The following is a 19,339-nucleotide window of genomic DNA, read 5'->3' as shown; positions in this document are numbered from 1 at the left end:
TAACTTAATTAATATGGTAGTGTTTAATTATCAAAGTAGTGATTTAAACCCCTAATGTTTACCTGTAATCCAGCAATAATGAAATGAAATGAAATGAAATTAATATGATATTATCAAATTGTATCCTGGTAAAATTTTTCGTCATTGAATCGATGTATCACATTAGCACCAAACTCATGATTTACATCGCTGACATATAATAATCTATTAAAATTATTAAAATGCTCCACCTATGAAATAATGGTTTTCTGACATATCTCTAAACTTTCCTGCAAATTTAGCATAATTTATAAACCAAATAATCTGACAATGATTGGTTTAATTTAATCAGTCATTTAATTCATGTGATATTGTCAGTCTTGAGAGAATAGATAATAATAGTAAATATTAAATATTTATACACTGAATTGATGTACTCATGATTTTGACCACATAAAGTTGTATTAAAATTATTGCAACAGTTCTGCTCCAGCCATTAAATAATTGTTTTCCAACATTTCTCTAAGCTTTCTCACATATTTCATCATCATTTAAATCGATCTCCTCTGACACTGATTTAGGCAGTGAATCTAAATGAACCTAAATATTTAAGAAGCATTTTTTCTTTGTGTCTGTGTAGAGAAGGACTACAGCAGCCTGTGCGAGCGGCAGCCCATTGGACGGTTACTGTTCAGACAGTTCTGCGAGACCCGACCCGAGCTGAGACGCTGTGTGAAGTTCCTGGATGCTGTGGTAAGAAGAGGCTTTTGTCTTGTTGCTGGAAGTGTGTGTTATTTGCAGCGTGGTGATCTAAAGCAACCTCAGTAACTGTGATAGTGCAGAAAAAAACAGTGTTGAGGCTTTGTGTGGGGTTCGGGCTTGTTTTTAGGATTTAAAATAAAGTTACGGCAGATATTACGTATAAGAGGACCCTCAGGGAAGTTGAAGTGTGTGAGGAAACAAGGGAGGGAAGTGGTGAACTTTTGTTTCCGTCTTCCCTGAAAAGCTCCTCTGTTCCTGGGATGAAACGATAGTGTTTGTTTTCTCCTGGTATTCCCAACTTATCCTGTGTCCTGGTAGGAAGGAGGAAGTCAGGTGGACAAAATAGTTTAATGAAGAAGAAGAAATGCATCACATGAGACGGCGGGCCCCTGAGCATAGACATGTGAAAGGCCCCTCGTCAGCTCTCCTGAAGAGGAGAAAGACCCCCACACCGCCGCCACCCTGCGGTTGTTTACATGTTCATGGTTATTTTGTTTTTTTATGTTACTTGTTTATTTGACAGGGACAAAACTTGTAAATATGCCAGATTTAGCTGCAGGGACAGTTTTTATCTGCTGTCCCAGACCAGTTCTTAGAAAGGCTTGAAAATGGATGTTTACCTGTTCACATAGTGTTTTCATCCTTTGTTTGTATGTTTTGGTTTTTCTTTTTACAACCTTAAAAAACAGCCTTTACAACTTTTTTTTTCTTTTACTTTGTGTCACAGTTTGTGTCACACTTGATAAAATAAGTCAGCTAAAAGTCTGATAGACCTGAGAAATGTTCGACGCACCGGTGTGACAAAGTCAAAATATTAGTTGCACTAGAGCGGAAATGCACTTACTTTTTGTTTCTTAAATACCCTGTACGTTAGAAACCATTGCATATAATTTTTTTTTACTTTAATTAAAGGTCTTTATTTATTTAAGAAACAATAAAAAATACAGTTTGATTTGAAGAGATTTTCAAATCATTGGTGGTGGACGGTGAGAGGAAGAGTTTACAGGGATAGGTGCTTCCTTTAGTTTAAAGCCTTGTCACCCACCGCTCTGAAGTATGTTTTTGTTCTAGACTTGTTCGTAAGTCCATTTAGCTCCACTAGGGTTGCATCTGAAGTAATGAGGTTAATAAAAATGGTCCCACATGGCAGAACACCAGAACCATGAATTATATGGAACACACCGCTATTAATTAATGAATATTCCAACACAAAACACGCTCACCTCAAAACCTCAAACCTCAAAGGACCCGAATGGAAAAAGAAAGGAAGGAACTGAGGAAGCTCTGGGCAAAATGTCTGAGCCGTAATAAACTGGAACTGAGTGATTTTTGCTCCATGAATTAATTCCTCATTCCTTCCGGGCTGTTGCTACGGTAACAGTGTTGCTTCTGGATGATGTGTTTAATGTGTTCATAACTGTCTGCTCCTCCATGGTGAAGTAGCTGCTCTGCAGGGTTTCTCCATGTCTGCGATTGGTCGGATGCGGCAAACTCCGCCCCTTTTATGTGAACGCGCACTGATCAAGATGGAAAACCCCGGGTTGAATTGCCAAGTTGATGACCAGCTTCTTCATACCGCCGATCCAGATCCTAAATGTCTGAAAGTGACTGTTTTTTTTACCATCTACTAAACTTTTTTAAGCACTCCGCAACACTGACCAACACCTTAAAAAGTTTTTACAAGAGAATCTAATGTTATTTTATTCAACATTGAACTCTTCTGGGGGAAAAGCCGCCTCTTGAGCTACTTAAAGCTACTGAGAATTCACTAAAAAATTATTCCTGGAGTGTTTAAAAGTGATGATGCTGCATTAGTCAATGAGAATGAATGCAGCATCATCACCGGGCGGTGAAATGTTGTTATTTTTTACTTTCTTTATTTTGCAGGCCGTCAGTGAACCCTGATCACCTCACAAAAATGTTCAACAAATAAAATCCAGGACTGTGGGAAAGTTTGCTTTTTATAATTTGGGTGATGACATTTTGAACAGTTGCCTTTTAAAAAGCTTTTTAACTGGATGCAGCTGAAAGTAAAATCTGGTTCTCATGTTTGGCCTATGATGCAGGAAGTTTCATTATCCTGAAATGCCTCAATGAAACACTCGAAGTTTGGAGAAAAGAGGAGGAAACAGAGTTTATTATCTGTTCAATGAATCACAGGAACTCTTGACTTCTGAGAAGAAACTGCGCCAGTGGGTCGCCCTCTAATACCGCCCATTTTGCTTCCCTGACAAAAACTAAAACACACTGGTCTTTATGTTGTTTTGAGAGCCCTTATTTAGTCCTTACAACTTAAAGCCTAACCCTGTCTCATACCATAAAGCTGAAAGAAGTTTTAACCATCTACAACCTGCTGATGTACGTTTGGCTGCAGAGAGAAACTGAATGGTTGACTTTTGCTTGAAAAAAGTTTTATTCCCACCAGTTTATGTGCTTGATGTGATATTTTAGATGTATTTTTATTTATTAATTTTGCACAGATGATGAATGAAACTCTGAAGGGCAACCTGCTTATAAATGCACACATCCCTTAAATCAGATTTTTCTTCATACGCCTTCCTTTAAGAAATTTTAAAAATGTCACATTATATAAGCGTTTAAAGGAAAAGTTCTCCTTCCTCTTCCTCCTCATTCAGCAAACCTAAGCTCAATTTGGATTGAGGAAGAAAAAATTAAGCTGAGAATGGTTTAGAACAAAACAGTTGTCAATTCCTGATGGTTAAGGCCAGATCCACATGAAATGAGGATTTCAGAAACAGAGGATGATGACTGAAATGTAAAACTTGAGAAATTTTTATGGTTACATCTATCTTATATACATCTATCAAATCAGATCCGTCTGTTTAACTGCTTGTTAACATAAATATCTAACCAGCCAATCACATGGCAGTATCTAGTCATGTAGACAAGATGAAGACGACTTGCTGAAGTTCTAACTGAGCATCAGTATGATTTATTTAAGCGACTTTGCATGGTTGTTGGTCTGAGTATTTACTGGGATTTTCACACGCAACCATCTCTAGGGTTTACAGAGAATGGTCTGAAGAAGAGAAAATATCCAGTGAGCAGCAGTTGTGTGGACCAGAATGTCAGAGGAGAATGGGCAGACTGGTTGGAGATGATAGAATAGAATAGAATAGAATAGAAATACTTTATTAATCCCTTTGGAGAGTCCTCAGGGAAATTTGGGTACCAGCAGCAATACAACACCAACAGTGAAGCAGGACAAGCACAAGACACAATATATACAGGTACAAAGCAAAATAGAGGCAACAAGGTGCAAGAAAAGCACAAATAGAATGCAATAAATACCAATAAGATAAGTTAAATAAAACAATATAAACAAGCATTTATATTTATTTGATAGAAAGACAACAGGAAGTCAGATCAGCACTGGTTCCAACCAAGGTCTGCAGAATAGCATCTCTGAACACACAACACGTCCAACCTTGAAGCAGATGGGCTGCAGCAGCAGAAGACCAAGCCGGGTGTCTCCTGTCAGCTAAGAACAGGAAACTGAGGCTACAATTCACACACACTCACCAACAGTGGACAATAGAAGATGGAGAAACGTTGCTGGTCTGATGAGTCTCCATTTCAGCTCCACGTGGTGGCAGGCTGCAACAGCTATGTTGTTGTTGCCACATCTTCAAAATGCTGATAATTAAATTGTTTCGTGTTGAACAACTTCAAAATTTCTTTATTGAGCCAGCATTGCCGCCGCCAGAAGTGCAGCAGCGGTAGCTACTCTGCTGTCAGACATCTGCTCTGCACGTTAACACAGAGTCTGTTGTACAGACCGCTGAGAGGAAAGGTAGCTGCAGGTAGGTTGCTTCAGATTTTAGAAGTTGAATAGACATTCCAATAAGGTGTTTCCATGACTGCGTGCATGAAAACAGAATATGCGTACGAGTAAACTAGTACTGAAAACACTCATCACGAGGAGGCATCCCCCCCTTGAGGTGGGCAGGCCTTTCCACGAGTTAAAATATCTTTGGATAAAATACCAAGCAATGTGTTTATAGGTGTTGCTCTGTCTGTGGTGTGAAGTGCTTTAAATGGCCAACAAGCCTAAAGAAAGAAATGTTTTCTGAATTCGGTCTGTTCAGTGTGGCTGAAAGCATCAACTTTATAAACAAAGCTTTTCAAAAAATAAAAAAAATGAATGTTTGACCTTGAGGATCATGGCAGCTTTTCTGTCAGACGGGATCATAATCACAGAGAGAAAACATTTAAAACGATTAAGCCCCATTCAGACAGGATTTGTGTCTTGGGGGGAGGGAGGAGGGTGGTTTTAGTTCTACTTGTCCTGGCCAGTGACGTTACAGAGCCCTCTGCTTACATCAGAAATTGAGTGTCAGAGGTAGGAACAGGGCCGGTTCTAGGAATGCATACATGAGGGGGCAGGCATAAATTTGAAGGGGGCATTATGAGTACATACTTCAGCATTTTCTTGTTGTTGTTTTTTAAGTGTTTCTTTAACGGAACTGTGCTGTTAGTGGAGTCCAACTTCAAAGAAATGGATTGCACTTTGTCAGGCCTCTACTCTAAGACCTGTCCAGCTTGGGTGTCCCACCTGAAACCAAAGCTCCTGCTGGTATAGCTCTTAGAGTCACTGAGGCACGCAAACCCCCTGACCACAATAAGGTGGCAATCCCTCAGGGGGGGAACAGAAAATATCAATAACAAAAATGAAGTAAGAAAAAAGAAAAGAATGATCCATTATCAAAGCTTTAACAACCAACAAAATAACAATTGCCCTATTGGACAGCCATTAGATGTCTAAGCATTTTGAATAAATTTGAAACTAATAACAATAAACTCAACTATCTGTGTGTTTGTTTCTGTCTGTATATAGACCATAATGATTAAAGAATCATAACTATCAAGCACAACAATAACAGAGCAAAAAATTAAACCCCCTACCAAAATAAGGCAGTGAACCTTCAGGGGGAAATAATGATAATAATAAATGAAAATGAGTAAAAACTAAATGATCCTTCATCAAAATTTTAAGAACCAACAAGGCATACATGAAGCTCTGAGCTGAACTGCTGAAAGCAGCGGGAATGTAGAGTGAAACTTTCTGTTATTTTTTTCTTCAAACTAGCATGCTGAACTAAAGGCTGGGCGGAGCTTGAGGGGTCTCATATGCGCAGCTCGTTTTCCCTCAGTCTAGTACCGAGGAGGCAGTCACATCTATGGCCCGTGCGTGATTGATCACTGCTCCTACTAACAGGCGTTTAAATAGAACAGAAACAAACCCCAGTTGACAGAATAGATGCAATAAATACGTCTGTTATTATAAGTATTTATTCAGTATCGCTACAACACATTTAACAGAGCTTTACTCTATAAGTTTTACCGCTGGAGCTCAGCAGCCGCTCTCTCTACGAGGGGGAGAAATATGACACCGCAAGATCAGGCTGTATGTCAACTCATTTGCATACTAAACACTGATTGGTTGTTTTCTGTGGTGGTGGGAAGGACTTGTTGAAGACATTACAATGGATCCTGTGAAGCTCCGACACACAGAGTTCAGTACAGAGGGGAGAGAGCGTTTGGAGAGATTTGCCCATTTCGGCGCATTTGATTGAGGGGGCAGAATGTTTGTTTGAGGGGGCACTGCCCCCTCTTGCCCCTGCGTAAAGCCGGCCTTGGGTAGGAATGAGATGTTAATGGCTGTAGTACCACAGATCGGAAAAAGTTGAAGCATGTTATGCTAACGATGCATCATTCAGGATAAATAAGCTCTGTTCAGAGTTAGAATATTTAAATTAAGTTGAGTAACTATTGTCTGCACTCTAATGATTTTCTTTTACTGAAGGTCCCCAAAGCTCGCACTGAACTTGGCAAAAAGGCTTTAAAATTTTCTTCCTGGAGCCTGGAACAGCCTACAGACGAACTTTAAGCTGCAGGAGCTGACTCAGAGCTTTAAAAAGAGTCGGAAGGCTGATGCAATACGTGTCTGTAACTGCTTGTTCAGCTATCTATGCTTTCCTTATTCTTTTGCCCTCTTGAATTTATATTTTATCTGTTTTATGTTGTTTGTGTTTTTAATGATTGTTTTTAATGATCACTGGAATTTCTGTAATCAATGATTCTCATCACAACCGCTTCCTTTACATTTGACTGCAAGTAGCTTCAAACAAATAAGAAAAAGATAATGAAAGGAAAAGAAAACACTGCTATAACTTTTATTTACAACACTAAAATATTATTTACACAGAAAACACCACTAAAACATTGTTATAATAGTCAAAAAGTTTCATTCTTGCTGCTTTCAGGCTGTGCTAACGTCACACAGGTAACCCTGGATAAGACGTCGTATATGAAGGGAAAGCTACGCCTCTGCTCTCAGAGGCCATTGGAATTATGTAGATAGCGCCAATAATGGAGGAGTTGCTGTATATTGAGTTGCACTTGTCATTTTCTGTCGCTGGCAACGGGATTGGACTTGGTTATCTGTTTCTCAGCTACAATGACCAGTTCGTCCTCACCTCCAAGCTGTAACGCTGACAACGTACCAGGAAACTTCATTTCTGATTTCTGTTAAAAGCTGTGGAGGTTAGAAACTGCAGACTTCATCAGTCCCTCTCTCTGTTGGCTCCAGATAGCTTTTACAGCTTTTAGCCGTCCAGCGGATACTTCTCGCACCCAAAGCAATTATGTCCTCTTTTACCCCACAACGGTTTCCCGTCTCATCTGAGAGTACAGCGAGAGCACGAGATGGAAAAGGAAAATGAGATTTGAACTGTCTCTGCATTAGTTTACAGGTTCCTGCTGCGAGGAGGAAGAGGAAGCACTTTGGTGTTTTCCAGTTAGGCTCGGTTTACTGCGGATCATTCACATGCAATCAGATCATATGCTGCACGGTGAGGACCAGGCCTCCCAAAACTCTTCAATTAGATCTGAAATTAGGAAAAGAGGTCTACAGGACGCACACAGAGCTGCTGGGTCAGCTCAGCACTAATTTAATACAACTGCTTATTGACTTTTAGTGCAGTCATTAAATGATTTGATCAGATTTTAGCTCTACTACATGCCAAATGATAAATGAATGACTCTGAGCTCATTAAAAACTTTCTGAACTATTGCTCATTTTCCCTGTCACACACCACTCTGTTACACTGTTTGTAAACTTAAACTGAGATCACTTTCATATTTTTTCTCTCAGGTTTCACATATCAGGACAAAATTTTGTCCTTATTAGCTCTTTAAATGAGATAAATTCAACTTCACATGACAACAGCACAACAAATAAAAACTAAACTAAAATGCAGAAATAGCATGCAGAAAAACCACCACCGCAAAGGGTCAGTAGCAGACAGGTGCTGCTGATCAGTGCACCAATTAACAGATCATTATAAGCGTGAGCTCCTCTATAAGCAGCAATGCCATGGAGGAAAAACATTAGCAATGATTTAGAGATGCCCATCAGTCTAGGAAGGATTATAAGGTAATTTCCAAAAAATCTGGAGTTCATCATTCTAGAGAGGGAAAGATTATTGCTGCCAATCTTCCCAGGAGTGGACATCCCAACAAGTTCAGCCCAGGTTCAGACCGTGTAATACAAAAAAAACAAAAACATATTATGATCCTAACAGACGAGGAAAATAGCAGGGTGTTCAAATGCTTATTTTCCTCACTGTGTATATATATCACACACACACACACACACACACACACACACACACATATATATATATATATCATTCTATAAGATATATGATATATATATCATATATATATATATATATATATACATGTATATATCAGAAAAACTAAATGTTTAGTTTGAACTCTGGATAGCAAACTGGACCCCAGTTATCTTAGAAGTCTTCGTGGCTCATATGGTGTCAGCAAACCACATCTATACTTTTGACCAGGACCATTCAGAGCCTTGTACACGAGCAGAAATATTTTACAATTAATTATCTCATGGGAAATCCATTATAGTTGAACAGGGATCCTCAATCCTGGTACTTGAAGGCTGGTGTCCTGCTGATTTTAGATGTTTCCCTGCTGCAACACACCTGATTCAGACTCAAACTGTTGCCCTTTGACATCAAGCTCTGCACAAGTCTGCTAATGACCCATTGATTGATTACACATTGATTTGAGGCAAGTGTGTTGCAGCATGGAATATCTAAAACCTGCAGCACATCAGCTATCAAGGATCAGGATTTAGGATCTATGTAGTAGGATTACAAGATTTCTGTAGTGATCTGTTGGTTTTAACATTGCTGACTGAATGGACACTAGGCTTTTGAGTGAATGACAGTTTTGGATCATTTCAGATTTCTCTTTAATGGGGAGCTCCACATGTCGTCTTTGTTTGAGCAAATGTGTAATTACCAGTTCATACAAAGTAGTCCCTGTCCTTTAAGTAGGATTAAAAAACATTGTAACTGGACAATTTTCCAGTCTAACAGGATGTTATGGTTGATTGTGTCAGGAACACTGAGACCTACCAGAACCACAACTGAACTTCTGTGTAAAACACCAAGTTACTTCAACTTTTTGTTGCTAAAGGAGCTTCTACAAGCTGCTGGATTTTTCTGAGATTGTATTAACTTGATGTTTAAAATGGGTAAAAATCTGATTTTCTTTATTAAATAATCTCCTGATTCATAAAGACTTAGACCTGAAGGAGGGTTGAATACGTTTTCTGGGTTAATCTTCCTTGTTGGTAACTAAACCACTTTGTGCTCATGGCTCCTGATCTTTTCCACCATGTCCTCCAAATGTTCACTTTCAGTATTTTTATATATTTTTTGTTGTCGTTGCTGTTCTTCCTCTGTGGTTTTTACCACAGCTAAGACATCCTCCTCCTGCTTCCTGTTTACATCATCTTGTGCTTGTTTGTGAAACTTCAAATAACTTTTCATGGGTTTATTTCCAATATTTTTTATTAATAGTCTGATGCAGGCCTTAACGGATGTTTTGAAAAGAAATTGTGAAAAACTCAGATGGCAGTTTTTTTGTTTAAAAAAAAGACTCCTTCATGTGTAGATGTTTTAAGTATGTTTTTATATGTGTGGTCCAGGCATCCAGATCTGTATCGCCTGATTATCAGACTTTTTTGTTTGTTTCTGTGCAGGCGGAGTATGAGGTGACTCCAGACGAGAAGAGGAAGGAGTGTGGTCAGGAACTCGTCGACAAATACTTCAACCCAAAGGTAGCTGCTGCTGTCATGCACCGCTCTGACATCACATGGTGGGCGGAGCCACAGTGATTAGAGAGGAATTATGGTTGAGATTGTGTGTTATTCCATCAAAATATATATGCATCATTTACTACAATTAAAAGACACGAAACATGCATTGCATCTGAAAGCTGACAGTAAAAACCAAAAAGTAACTAAAAAAGAAGCTAAAATTTTTATTTGTAGGTAGGATTATTTTCAGACAGGAGCCAAAAAATCGGCCTCGTCAAGAAGAGGTTAACGTGGATTCAGCGATTGGGATGGAGGGTGGGGCTACTGCTCATTCAACATTCAACATCCTCAACACAGAGAAGAATTAGAAAAGAAATGTGAAGCATCTGCCCTGTAAATCACCAAGGGCCGTGCATGACACTTTCCTAGAGTACTGCATGAAAGTGGAGGTAAAAGTCAGAATCTTTCTACTGCAAATCTCTGCCAGAGAATGTCTGAAATACTCAAAAGACCAGACAAATCACCATGATGGAGCGTAAAGCATCCACTGCTGCAAGTCATGAAAATCTTGTGGTAAGGGGAAATCTTCACCTCCGTAATGTCGGTGGAAATGGCCAGAGATTTTTCTAAAATCCTGAGAAAATGGAAAAAATTCCTGCATTTATTTTACTATTTGCATTATATATATATATACATATATATATATGTATATATATGTATACATTTCTTGGAACGGTTCACAGACTGGACCCACAGAAATACAGAATTATATCCAAACCTACGTACTGGTTGGATATTATTTTATTGCTGTTTAAACAGGAACTTAAAGAAGCGAGAGGCTCTGGCACCTGGCTCGTCTATTATTTTTATACTATGTTTTGTTACTTTTATATCTGGTGGCTTTTTCTTAAAATATTTTTATCTACATGTTTTTATGTTGGCTTGAGGCCAATGTTCTTGAATGACAGTAATCTGAATCTGAAAAAAATAAAGATTTCATAAATAAATAAGCTGGATTACAAAAAAACTAGCTAGAACTTATGCCCATTAAAAAAGATAAAATAAAATCCAAATGGTAAAAAAAATTCAGCTTTATATATCAGAACACCATCAAATGTTTTTACAGCTCAAACTCAGAATCAATTTAGCAGAATCAACATAGAAAATAAAATTCTTTTCAGCATCTCAGAAGACACACAAAAATTAAATCTGGAGCCAGTTTAAAAGCTGGACTATAAAGGATGTTAAATATAGAAAAAAACAGCTTAATTTCTTTGTAAAACTCCAGAAACATTTTGTGATGTTTTCTGATTTTGCTTAGAATTAATTTCCTTTAACAAATGGACATCAACACATCATGAAAAGTCAATTTATTTCTACCTATGAACAAATCCTTTAAGCAAAAACAACTTAAACATAAGCAGAAATGCATTAAGAACTGAGGCTGAAAGAGCTGCATGAAGGTAAAATAAGCTCCTGGAGATGTCAGTGAGCAACATCTTCTACCAGAGAGAGGAAACAATCCCACCTCTCAGGGAAAAATTATTACTTAAAATGAAATAAATGTGCTCTAAAATGCCCGGACTGCTCCTTTAAAGTGAAAAAGCAGCTCCATGTTTCACAGTAAACACACATGATCTGGTATCATAAAAACGAGGTGAAATCTCTACGTCTGCTTCTCTGTCTGATTATCTGTTTCCATACGAGTCTGAACTTGCAGAAGTCTGCAGAGTGTGGACGAAAACGTGTCTCAGACCAACTTCATCCAGCTGAGCTCACCTCAACGTCACGGTTGTTTTTGTGTTTCTGGTGCAGTCGGAGGACCACGTGTCTGAGGTGGAGGAGGCCATGACGGCTCAGTGTGCCGACAGGCTGCAGCATGAGACCTGCAAAGAGCTCTTCAAAGACTGTACCAAGTAAGATCTCCGCTATGCCATTAAGTTTCTTTACCTAACTAGTTTCCTTACTGGGTTTATTTTTCCATGTTTCCATGATTTGTCTTGGCTCTGACACAAACAACCTGCATCATTTGGTTCATAAGGAATCAGAGAAAAAGGCCGTGGCCTTGCAGCAGCTTCCTCTTCCGGTGCTGTGAGTCACAATGTCTGTTAACAAGACTTTTGTGAGTCAAACTCTTTTGAATAATGACGACAAAGTCAGCCTGCAGTGGTCATAATACCTTAGTGATTTGGAAATGATTTGTTTATGCAAAGTCTACTGTCAAATACAGCATTGTGCTGAAGCTCAGTCAGTTCAACAGGGGAAGGATGAGAAATTCTATAACAGGAAAGACTACACGGATACAAAACACCTTCAGTTTCCTTTAGAAGTGCGACACCAGAGGTTCGAACACTCTTAAAAACTGAGGGACTCATTAGAAACAGTTATTCCAGCAGCTGTTATCACATGACTTTTGGGAAATAAAACGCTCCTGCTTTTGTTTGACATGAAACTGATGAGTTCAGCAGATGGGAAGGATGACTGAGAACGTGGCTCACTGTTGAGTGAGTTAAACATCACGCCTCCGCTTCAGGCGGCTTTTATATTTGAAGCTTTTCTTGTGTCATTTTACCTTGTTGGGGTCAAAGTTCAGGGTTGGGTGTCATCGTGTCTCTGTGTTAAATGCGATGAAAACTATTAAAAATGGATGTTAATAACAAATGACATGACTTAATTTAGTTCAATTTAATTTAAAAACCTTTATTTTAACTTAATATTATGTTTTAGCAGCAGAAGGATAAAAGCTGTTTTCAAGTCGGTTTTTTCTCGTTTGGAGGTTTCAGAATCATCTGCCTGATGGCAGCAGTTTAGAAAGATTGTGTCCAGGGTGGCATCACTGAGGGGCTGTGGACCCTTCTGAGGCAGAGGTCCACTGTGGACTTTCTCCAGTGTTGACAACCCTTTGGAGGTCCTTCTTCTGGGCCACCATGCAGCTGCTGGACCATATACACATGCAACAAGTTAAAATGCTTCCTATGGAGCAGCTGTAAAATGAGTGATCTTATTACTTCTAAGGATACTTAGAAAGACGGTCTCTGCAGGTCCTTTTCACCAGCACAGGTCAGGTTCTCCTCGATTTGGACGCTCAGGAAAGTGTGCCAATACCAACACTGACAGCTGCTCCACCTCGTCCCTGTAGGTGGACTCATCTCCCGCCGAAATGAGAGCCAACACGGTGGTATCATCAGCAAATTTGATGATGGGGTTGCTGTGGTGGGAGGCGATGCAGTCAGAGGTGTAAATGGTATAAAGGGGTGGGCTCAGCACACAGCCCTGAGGGACGCCAGTGATGAGGCTGAGGGCTGTGGATGCATTAACCACTACAGTCAGCAAGTACTTTTTATTTTATTTAATTTTTATTTTCACTTATACACTTTAATTTATACTTTTACTGTTTACTAATTTCCGCCTTATTCCACAAGTTCCATAGGAAATGATGGAAAAAGGAGTGACGTCACCTCCTGTGTGTCCAGCCCATTCTTCTGTTAAACACTTATTATGGATAAATCTCAGCTGCTTCTCTGAGGCTAAAATTTAACTTTATATTTTTAGTACTCTCATGTTCAACAACTGAAATCTTTACTGAGGTTTCTCAGATCTTTCCCTGCTCTGCTGATGGGAACAATGAGGCTTGTTGTATTTTAAGATTCACCCAAAGTTTCCATACACCTCCAGGTTGTTTTATAATGGAGCTTTTACTATTTTCATTCAGGGTGGGGGGAAACCAGTACCTTAAGGGTTTTATTTAAAAGATTTTGATGAAATAAACAAGCACATCACATGAAAATGTCTTTCTTCTTTTTTTTGTTGCTATCAGCATCCAGTATGAGAAGTTAAAATGTGATGAAAAAGATCAGATTCAGTTCTGCTCCTTTCATTTATTTAATGACATTTACTATCAAAACTAACAGATTTTTCTCTAACACCTAAAGATAAAATAACAAAATCTGAGACATATTCCCTCTATTCAAACCTTTTAAAAGGATTTTTTTTTATGAAAGACTGAAAAAAGCTGCAAGTTTCTCTAAAAAGAAACTTGTTAAAATTGTTTTTGTTCTCTTAAATCTTTACTTATTACCCACAAAGAAACAAAAAGCAAGAGATACAGCATGCTTGGCTTTCAGTGCAAGTCAGCGGTTTTAGCCTTATATTTATCTAGACACACAGCCGTCCGTTGATTGGTCGAAAGCGCCATCACTTCCAGTATGACTCAAGAACAAAGCAGTAACATCTCCATGCTTAAATACACGATGGATATATTGTTGTTTAAAGCCAGAAAACAACCTGCTGGATGTCCACCCTTCTCCTCCTTCACCTTCATCTTTGTTAGAATTCAGGGAAGGCGTCGCACCGCTATGACGTCACACTGCTATGACGTCACACTGCTATGACGTCACACTGTTACGTAGCTGACGCATCCGTTGCTATCCGGCCGATGCTTCGCCTACCAGGTGAAGGTACGATTGCTGTGGAAATGCAACAGAAATGGGGGTTTGCTGAACCAACCAAACCGACTTGGACCCGTTGGTGAAAACATCCTGTTTTTTTCTTTTTTTCCGAGCGTGCGCTCTTAGGAGAATGAATATCGAATGTGCGTCTTTATTTATTTCTGCAAACAGCTTTAATATCTAACGTGGTGTGAAAGGTAATCGTGGATTGTGCACAAATGTCTCACATTTCACATAATTTCCTTGATTTTAATCTGGACCGTTGTTGTCGCCGTTTCCCGTTTTTCTAGATTATGTTTGTACGCCAGGGTCAGAGTTGCGTGGAGGTAGAAACATTTTTCGGTCACGTTTGGTTTTCATAAATCCCACAAGTTGACAATATTTGGCGTACACTGGTTTTTGTTCCTGCACCAACTTGATAAATGAGGCCCGTGGTCTGTACCACTACACCTACTTTTGAGTGTCTGCCTTCCTTCTTTTACATAATGGTACGATCCAAGTTGTGCTAGCACGTGATTGGCTGAGTGGTGTTGACATCAAAGTTCTGCTCCCTGCTTGCTGTGAAGCAGAGGCTGAACATTTGGCTTTTCTTTCTTTTCAAAGATGTATCCCTAACTCATCACCTGCCACAGTGGCTGGAAGTTTTTATTTATACCCACCTAATTTTGTTTTAACCCACATTTGGTGTTAATCTAGAGTCCTATAGACGGATGAAGGCATGACATGATAATTTGTAAAAAAGTACCAAACGACGTGAATATTTGGATGAAAAAGATGAAACACGACATTAACGCTGGGATGCATTTCTCTTGTTTATGCTTTAGAGGAAGACCATTATTCCATCATCACTCACACATTAAGCAACATCCTCTAACGGCTCTGCTCAGGCTGATTGTGTAGTCGAGTAAAACTTCAGCGGTTTGTCTTATTTACTCTTTTCTTCTCTTCAACCAGCCCCGTGACTTTCCCGTCACATTTTTCTTTCTACCAACCAACAATCCACCATCTTGACGAAGGGCCACTTTTTTTCTACAGGACGGGGTCCACTCACATGAATCCCATTTACAATATTTACCATTTCATTTGATTTTAGTTCTCTGAATCATGGCTTGTTTGGATGATTTTAATTATATTGCAGACAACATGTAAACAAGCAAACATTTATCTGAGGCGGTCTTCTCCTGTAAAAGCTCATTAATCTTTTTAATTGGACCAACGCCTTCTGGAAACATCATGACTGACCGTGACCAAGACAGCAAATATTCATTTATTACATTTACCAGTACTTGACCCTTACAGAAAAATCACACGTGCTCCGTGTGTGTTCCACATTTAGTTCACACTTACATGCACATGTGAACTACATGTGGTCTGCATCTGCAAACGTGTGGTTTTGGAACAACATGTGAAGCACATGTGCTTCCCATGTGAAATTGGTGTGGTTTTTCGGTAACGGTGTGGAACTGGTCTCAGCTGCGTTGCCAATGTTGGCTCCTCACACCGATCTGAATTAAACAGCTAACTTTAACTTATTTCTATTTTCCATGGATGCAAGTTTTTACTGATTAATATTGATCAGTTATTTTTGTAAATGAAATGACTTCCAATCACTCTCTGTTCATGGAAAAATCACCTTTTATTTTTATTTTTAAGTTCTTAACTGAAAAGTTAGATCATGATCACTTCTCTCTTTTCTATTATTTTTCTTCTGGGTAAACGAGAACCCATCACCCCATCCTGGCTTCACTCCACCGGCTGCCTGTGTGTTTTACAGTTGAACTTAAACGTCTCACGGTTGTTTTTAAATGTTTAAATGCTCTTGCCCTGCTTAACCTCTCTGAGCTCCTTCATACTTACACTCACCTACTCACCAACTCGGTCCCTCAGGTCATGTGACCAGCTGCTCCTGCAGGTACTGAGGTCCAGGAGGAAAGTCAGAGAGGACAGGCCCTTCTCTTTTGCTGCTCCCCAACTATGCAGTAACCTGCCTGCCACATTAGAGCTGGAGGCAACTACTTTAGGCCTGGGGCAAATTCTTTCTGACCAGCTTAATGGCGGCCGTTTATATGAATGAATGAATAAATGAATATTTTTATGTTCGTGTCTGGCTGTCCATCAAAGCCCACCCTTTATGGGATTATTCAAACACATTTGCAAATATTTTTTTTTTCCTGTGCCATCACGCTGACACACTAACAAAATATATAAAAAAAATAAAAATAACAATGGGATGTCAAACTGGGTGTGTAAAAAGTTCAAGTGTTGGGGGGGGCAGAGCAGGGAGGGAGTTCAGCATCCTGACAGCCTGGTGGACGAAGCTGTCCTCAGCCTGCTGGTCCTGGTCGTGGTCCTGGCCTGCACGCTCTTTCCTGATGGCAGCAGGCTGAAGAAGTTGTGTGACGGGTGGGTGGGGTCTCTCGCCATGCAGAGGGCTTTATGGGTGAGGAGAGGTGTAGATGTCCTGCAGGGAGGGGAGAGAGGCGCTGACCATCTTCTCAGCTGCTCTCATGATGTGTGAAGGATTTTCCTGCAGGACGTGCAGCAGGTGGCTTGCCACACGGTGATGCCGCTGGTCAGGTCGCTCTTCATAGTGCCTTTGTAGAAGGTGCACATAGAGGCGCTGGTTGGCTTTCTTGGCCAGCGATGTGGTGTTGATGGTCCAGGAGAGGTCCTCCTGTGAGCTTGGTGCTACTCACTCTCCACCGTAGCACCATTGATGGTCAGACGTGCATGCTGGGTGGTTCACCTCGATCCTGTAGTCTGTCTCGTCGTTGTTAATGAGACGCACCAGTCGTGTCTTCTGCTGAAGATAGTTTTTCACAGTGACTTTCTCTGCTCTGACGTTTCCCCATGCTGGATTTCTTATGTCATATTTATACATGTCTGATGTTTTATCCATTTCATGTGTTTTTAGTGTTCGGCTTTGTTCTGCATTTTGTTTCAGATGTGGCTGTTTTAAAGTGCTTTATAAATAAAGTTGCTATGGTATTTTAGAGCAAAGAGTGAAGCTTTGGAAGACTTCCCCTCCATAAAGTAGTCAGTAATGAGCTGAGAGGGTCTGCATCGCTGTATGTTGATGTCGTTGTGGTATTTTTGCTCAGTTTTACACAAATATTCATCCTCACAGTGTGCATGATTCATAAGTGTCCCAGTCACAGTGACTTTGAGCAAGACAACTTCACATTATGTGAAAACCTGAAACTAAACTGAAAACCCTAAAAATTGTCTTTTTTTAAGGCTGAATGTGTCTGAGTTAAGCTCTTTTTTTCAGATAATTATTAAATCCAAAACGAGTCCAAATACCACTTTTGAAGTTGATCTGTTTGATTTGCTTTTTCCTCCTCAGTAGACCAGACTTCACACAGAGAAATGTTCATAGTTTTGGTTATAAAATAAGCAAACTGAAGTGAAATGTTGAAGAGTGGGATGTAAAGACTGAAGAAATGACCTGCAGATGTTGGTTGTTGTGTGTTTTCCAGATTGATCCACGACTACCTGAGTGTGGCACCCTTCGCAGACTACCTCGACAGCATGTACTACAACAGGTTCCTACAGTGGAAATGGCTGGAGAGGTAAAGCATAAAAACACCAGTTGAGCTGTGAACTCTACTACAGTGCAAGTAGCAACAGGCCCGGAGTTGCTTCACAACTTCCTGTGGAGAGTGTCCTCATCTCCTCTGGGCTACAGAGCAATCCTCTAAAAAAAATAACAACATCAGATGTTTCACAGCACCAGAAATTGCACAACTGCAAGGTTTTACTTTTCTGTTAAATTTTAGAGGAAAAATACACAGTGAGTCAGAGAGATGCAGCAGGTCGGACCCGTGTCTGAACGGGTTGAACGACTCAAATACAAAACGCTAACCAGCAAAAATGAAGGTTTTGAAATACCATAAAATAATCAGATGTCACATAACTGCAGCAGGTAGAAAATGAACAAACTGAACAGAAACGTTTAAAAAAATCATCTTCCTGAGTACCAAGATTACCCTAAACTTGTGATTTGTAATATGTGTGGTGTAAGTACAGTAAACCACTGTGATGTTTGGCACAACAAACATGATGCAACACCTTGCTGAACATGCCCAACGTCAGCGACCTGAGAAAAACAAAGAAAAAGAAAAAGCTGAATAATACGGAGGCCAGTTAAATTATAAGCCAGCAGCTTTTACAGTCTTTTATTGGTAAATAATGATTATTATTATTATTATTATTATTATTGAAAAGTGTACAATTTGACAAGTATTATGAAATATGCACAAACTGTCACACATACCATTGCAAGAAGACCCATCCTCTATAAGCAGCTGCAGTTTTTAATATGTCATCAAACAAACAGAGTTAAAGGTCAGATCTGAAATAAAATCAAATTCAATGAGTTGAAATCAGTCCATCTGATCACAGAGCGATGCTCCTGCTAGTCCTGAACATGTCAGAGGTTTAGTGTTTTCTTCTCACAACAGGATAAAAGTTTTCTTACGTCAGTGGTTTGTTTTGAGTTTGATCAGATTTGTTTGCCAGCAGAAAAATTTTTCCAGGATCTCTGATGGTTCCCAGACTCTGCTTTAAAAAAAAAATCTAAGATGCCACAAACTAAACAATTCATCTGCAGCTCATCTAGGATTAGCTTAAACAACCCAGCTGAGGAGGTAAATGATCCCCAGAGAGACAAATCCAGAGAGAACAGAACAAAGCAGGAAGGTCTGAATCCACAATGATGGATTGACAGAGAAAAAGTTGTTTACTCCTGCAGAAACGAGGCCTCACATGATGCATACCAGATAGAAATGATATGCTATGCATATTTAGCTTTCCAGAAACTGTAGAGCAGCTTTGACCCTAAAGTTCAACCCGTGGAGATTGACCACATTGTCCCAAACTGGAGGAAGTTCCCTTTGGATGAAGGATATTTCACCCTTTAACTGCTGTGAAAAACATCCATTATAAGTAGAGTTAAAATTTTTAATCTCAACTGAAACAACAGAAGAAA

At 39.5% G+C, this 19,339-nt stretch overlaps 1 protein-coding gene across 1 annotated transcript in view; it reads left to right on the top strand.

Annotated features, from left to right (window-relative positions):
- The window catches only part of grk6 (G protein-coupled receptor kinase 6), an 87,432-nt gene that overhangs the window by 42,763 nt on the left and 25,330 nt on the right, over positions 1-19,339 (top strand). Inside the window, exons 3-6 of the mRNA XM_042008673.1 lie at positions 620-732; positions 9,845-9,922; positions 11,717-11,817; positions 17,829-17,921. Of these exons, the coding sequence (XP_041864607.1) occupies positions 620-732; positions 9,845-9,922; positions 11,717-11,817; positions 17,829-17,921 (385 nt within the window). The remainder of the gene's footprint in view (positions 1-619; positions 733-9,844; positions 9,923-11,716; positions 11,818-17,828; positions 17,922-19,339) is intronic.

The sequence above is a fragment of the Melanotaenia boesemani genome, chromosome 15 (genome assembly GCF_017639745.1).
Source record: "Melanotaenia boesemani isolate fMelBoe1 chromosome 15, fMelBoe1.pri, whole genome shotgun sequence".
NCBI classification, from domain to species: Eukaryota; Metazoa; Chordata; class Actinopteri; order Atheriniformes; family Melanotaeniidae; genus Melanotaenia; species Melanotaenia boesemani.
This window is presented reverse-complemented; position numbering and strand designations above follow the sequence as displayed.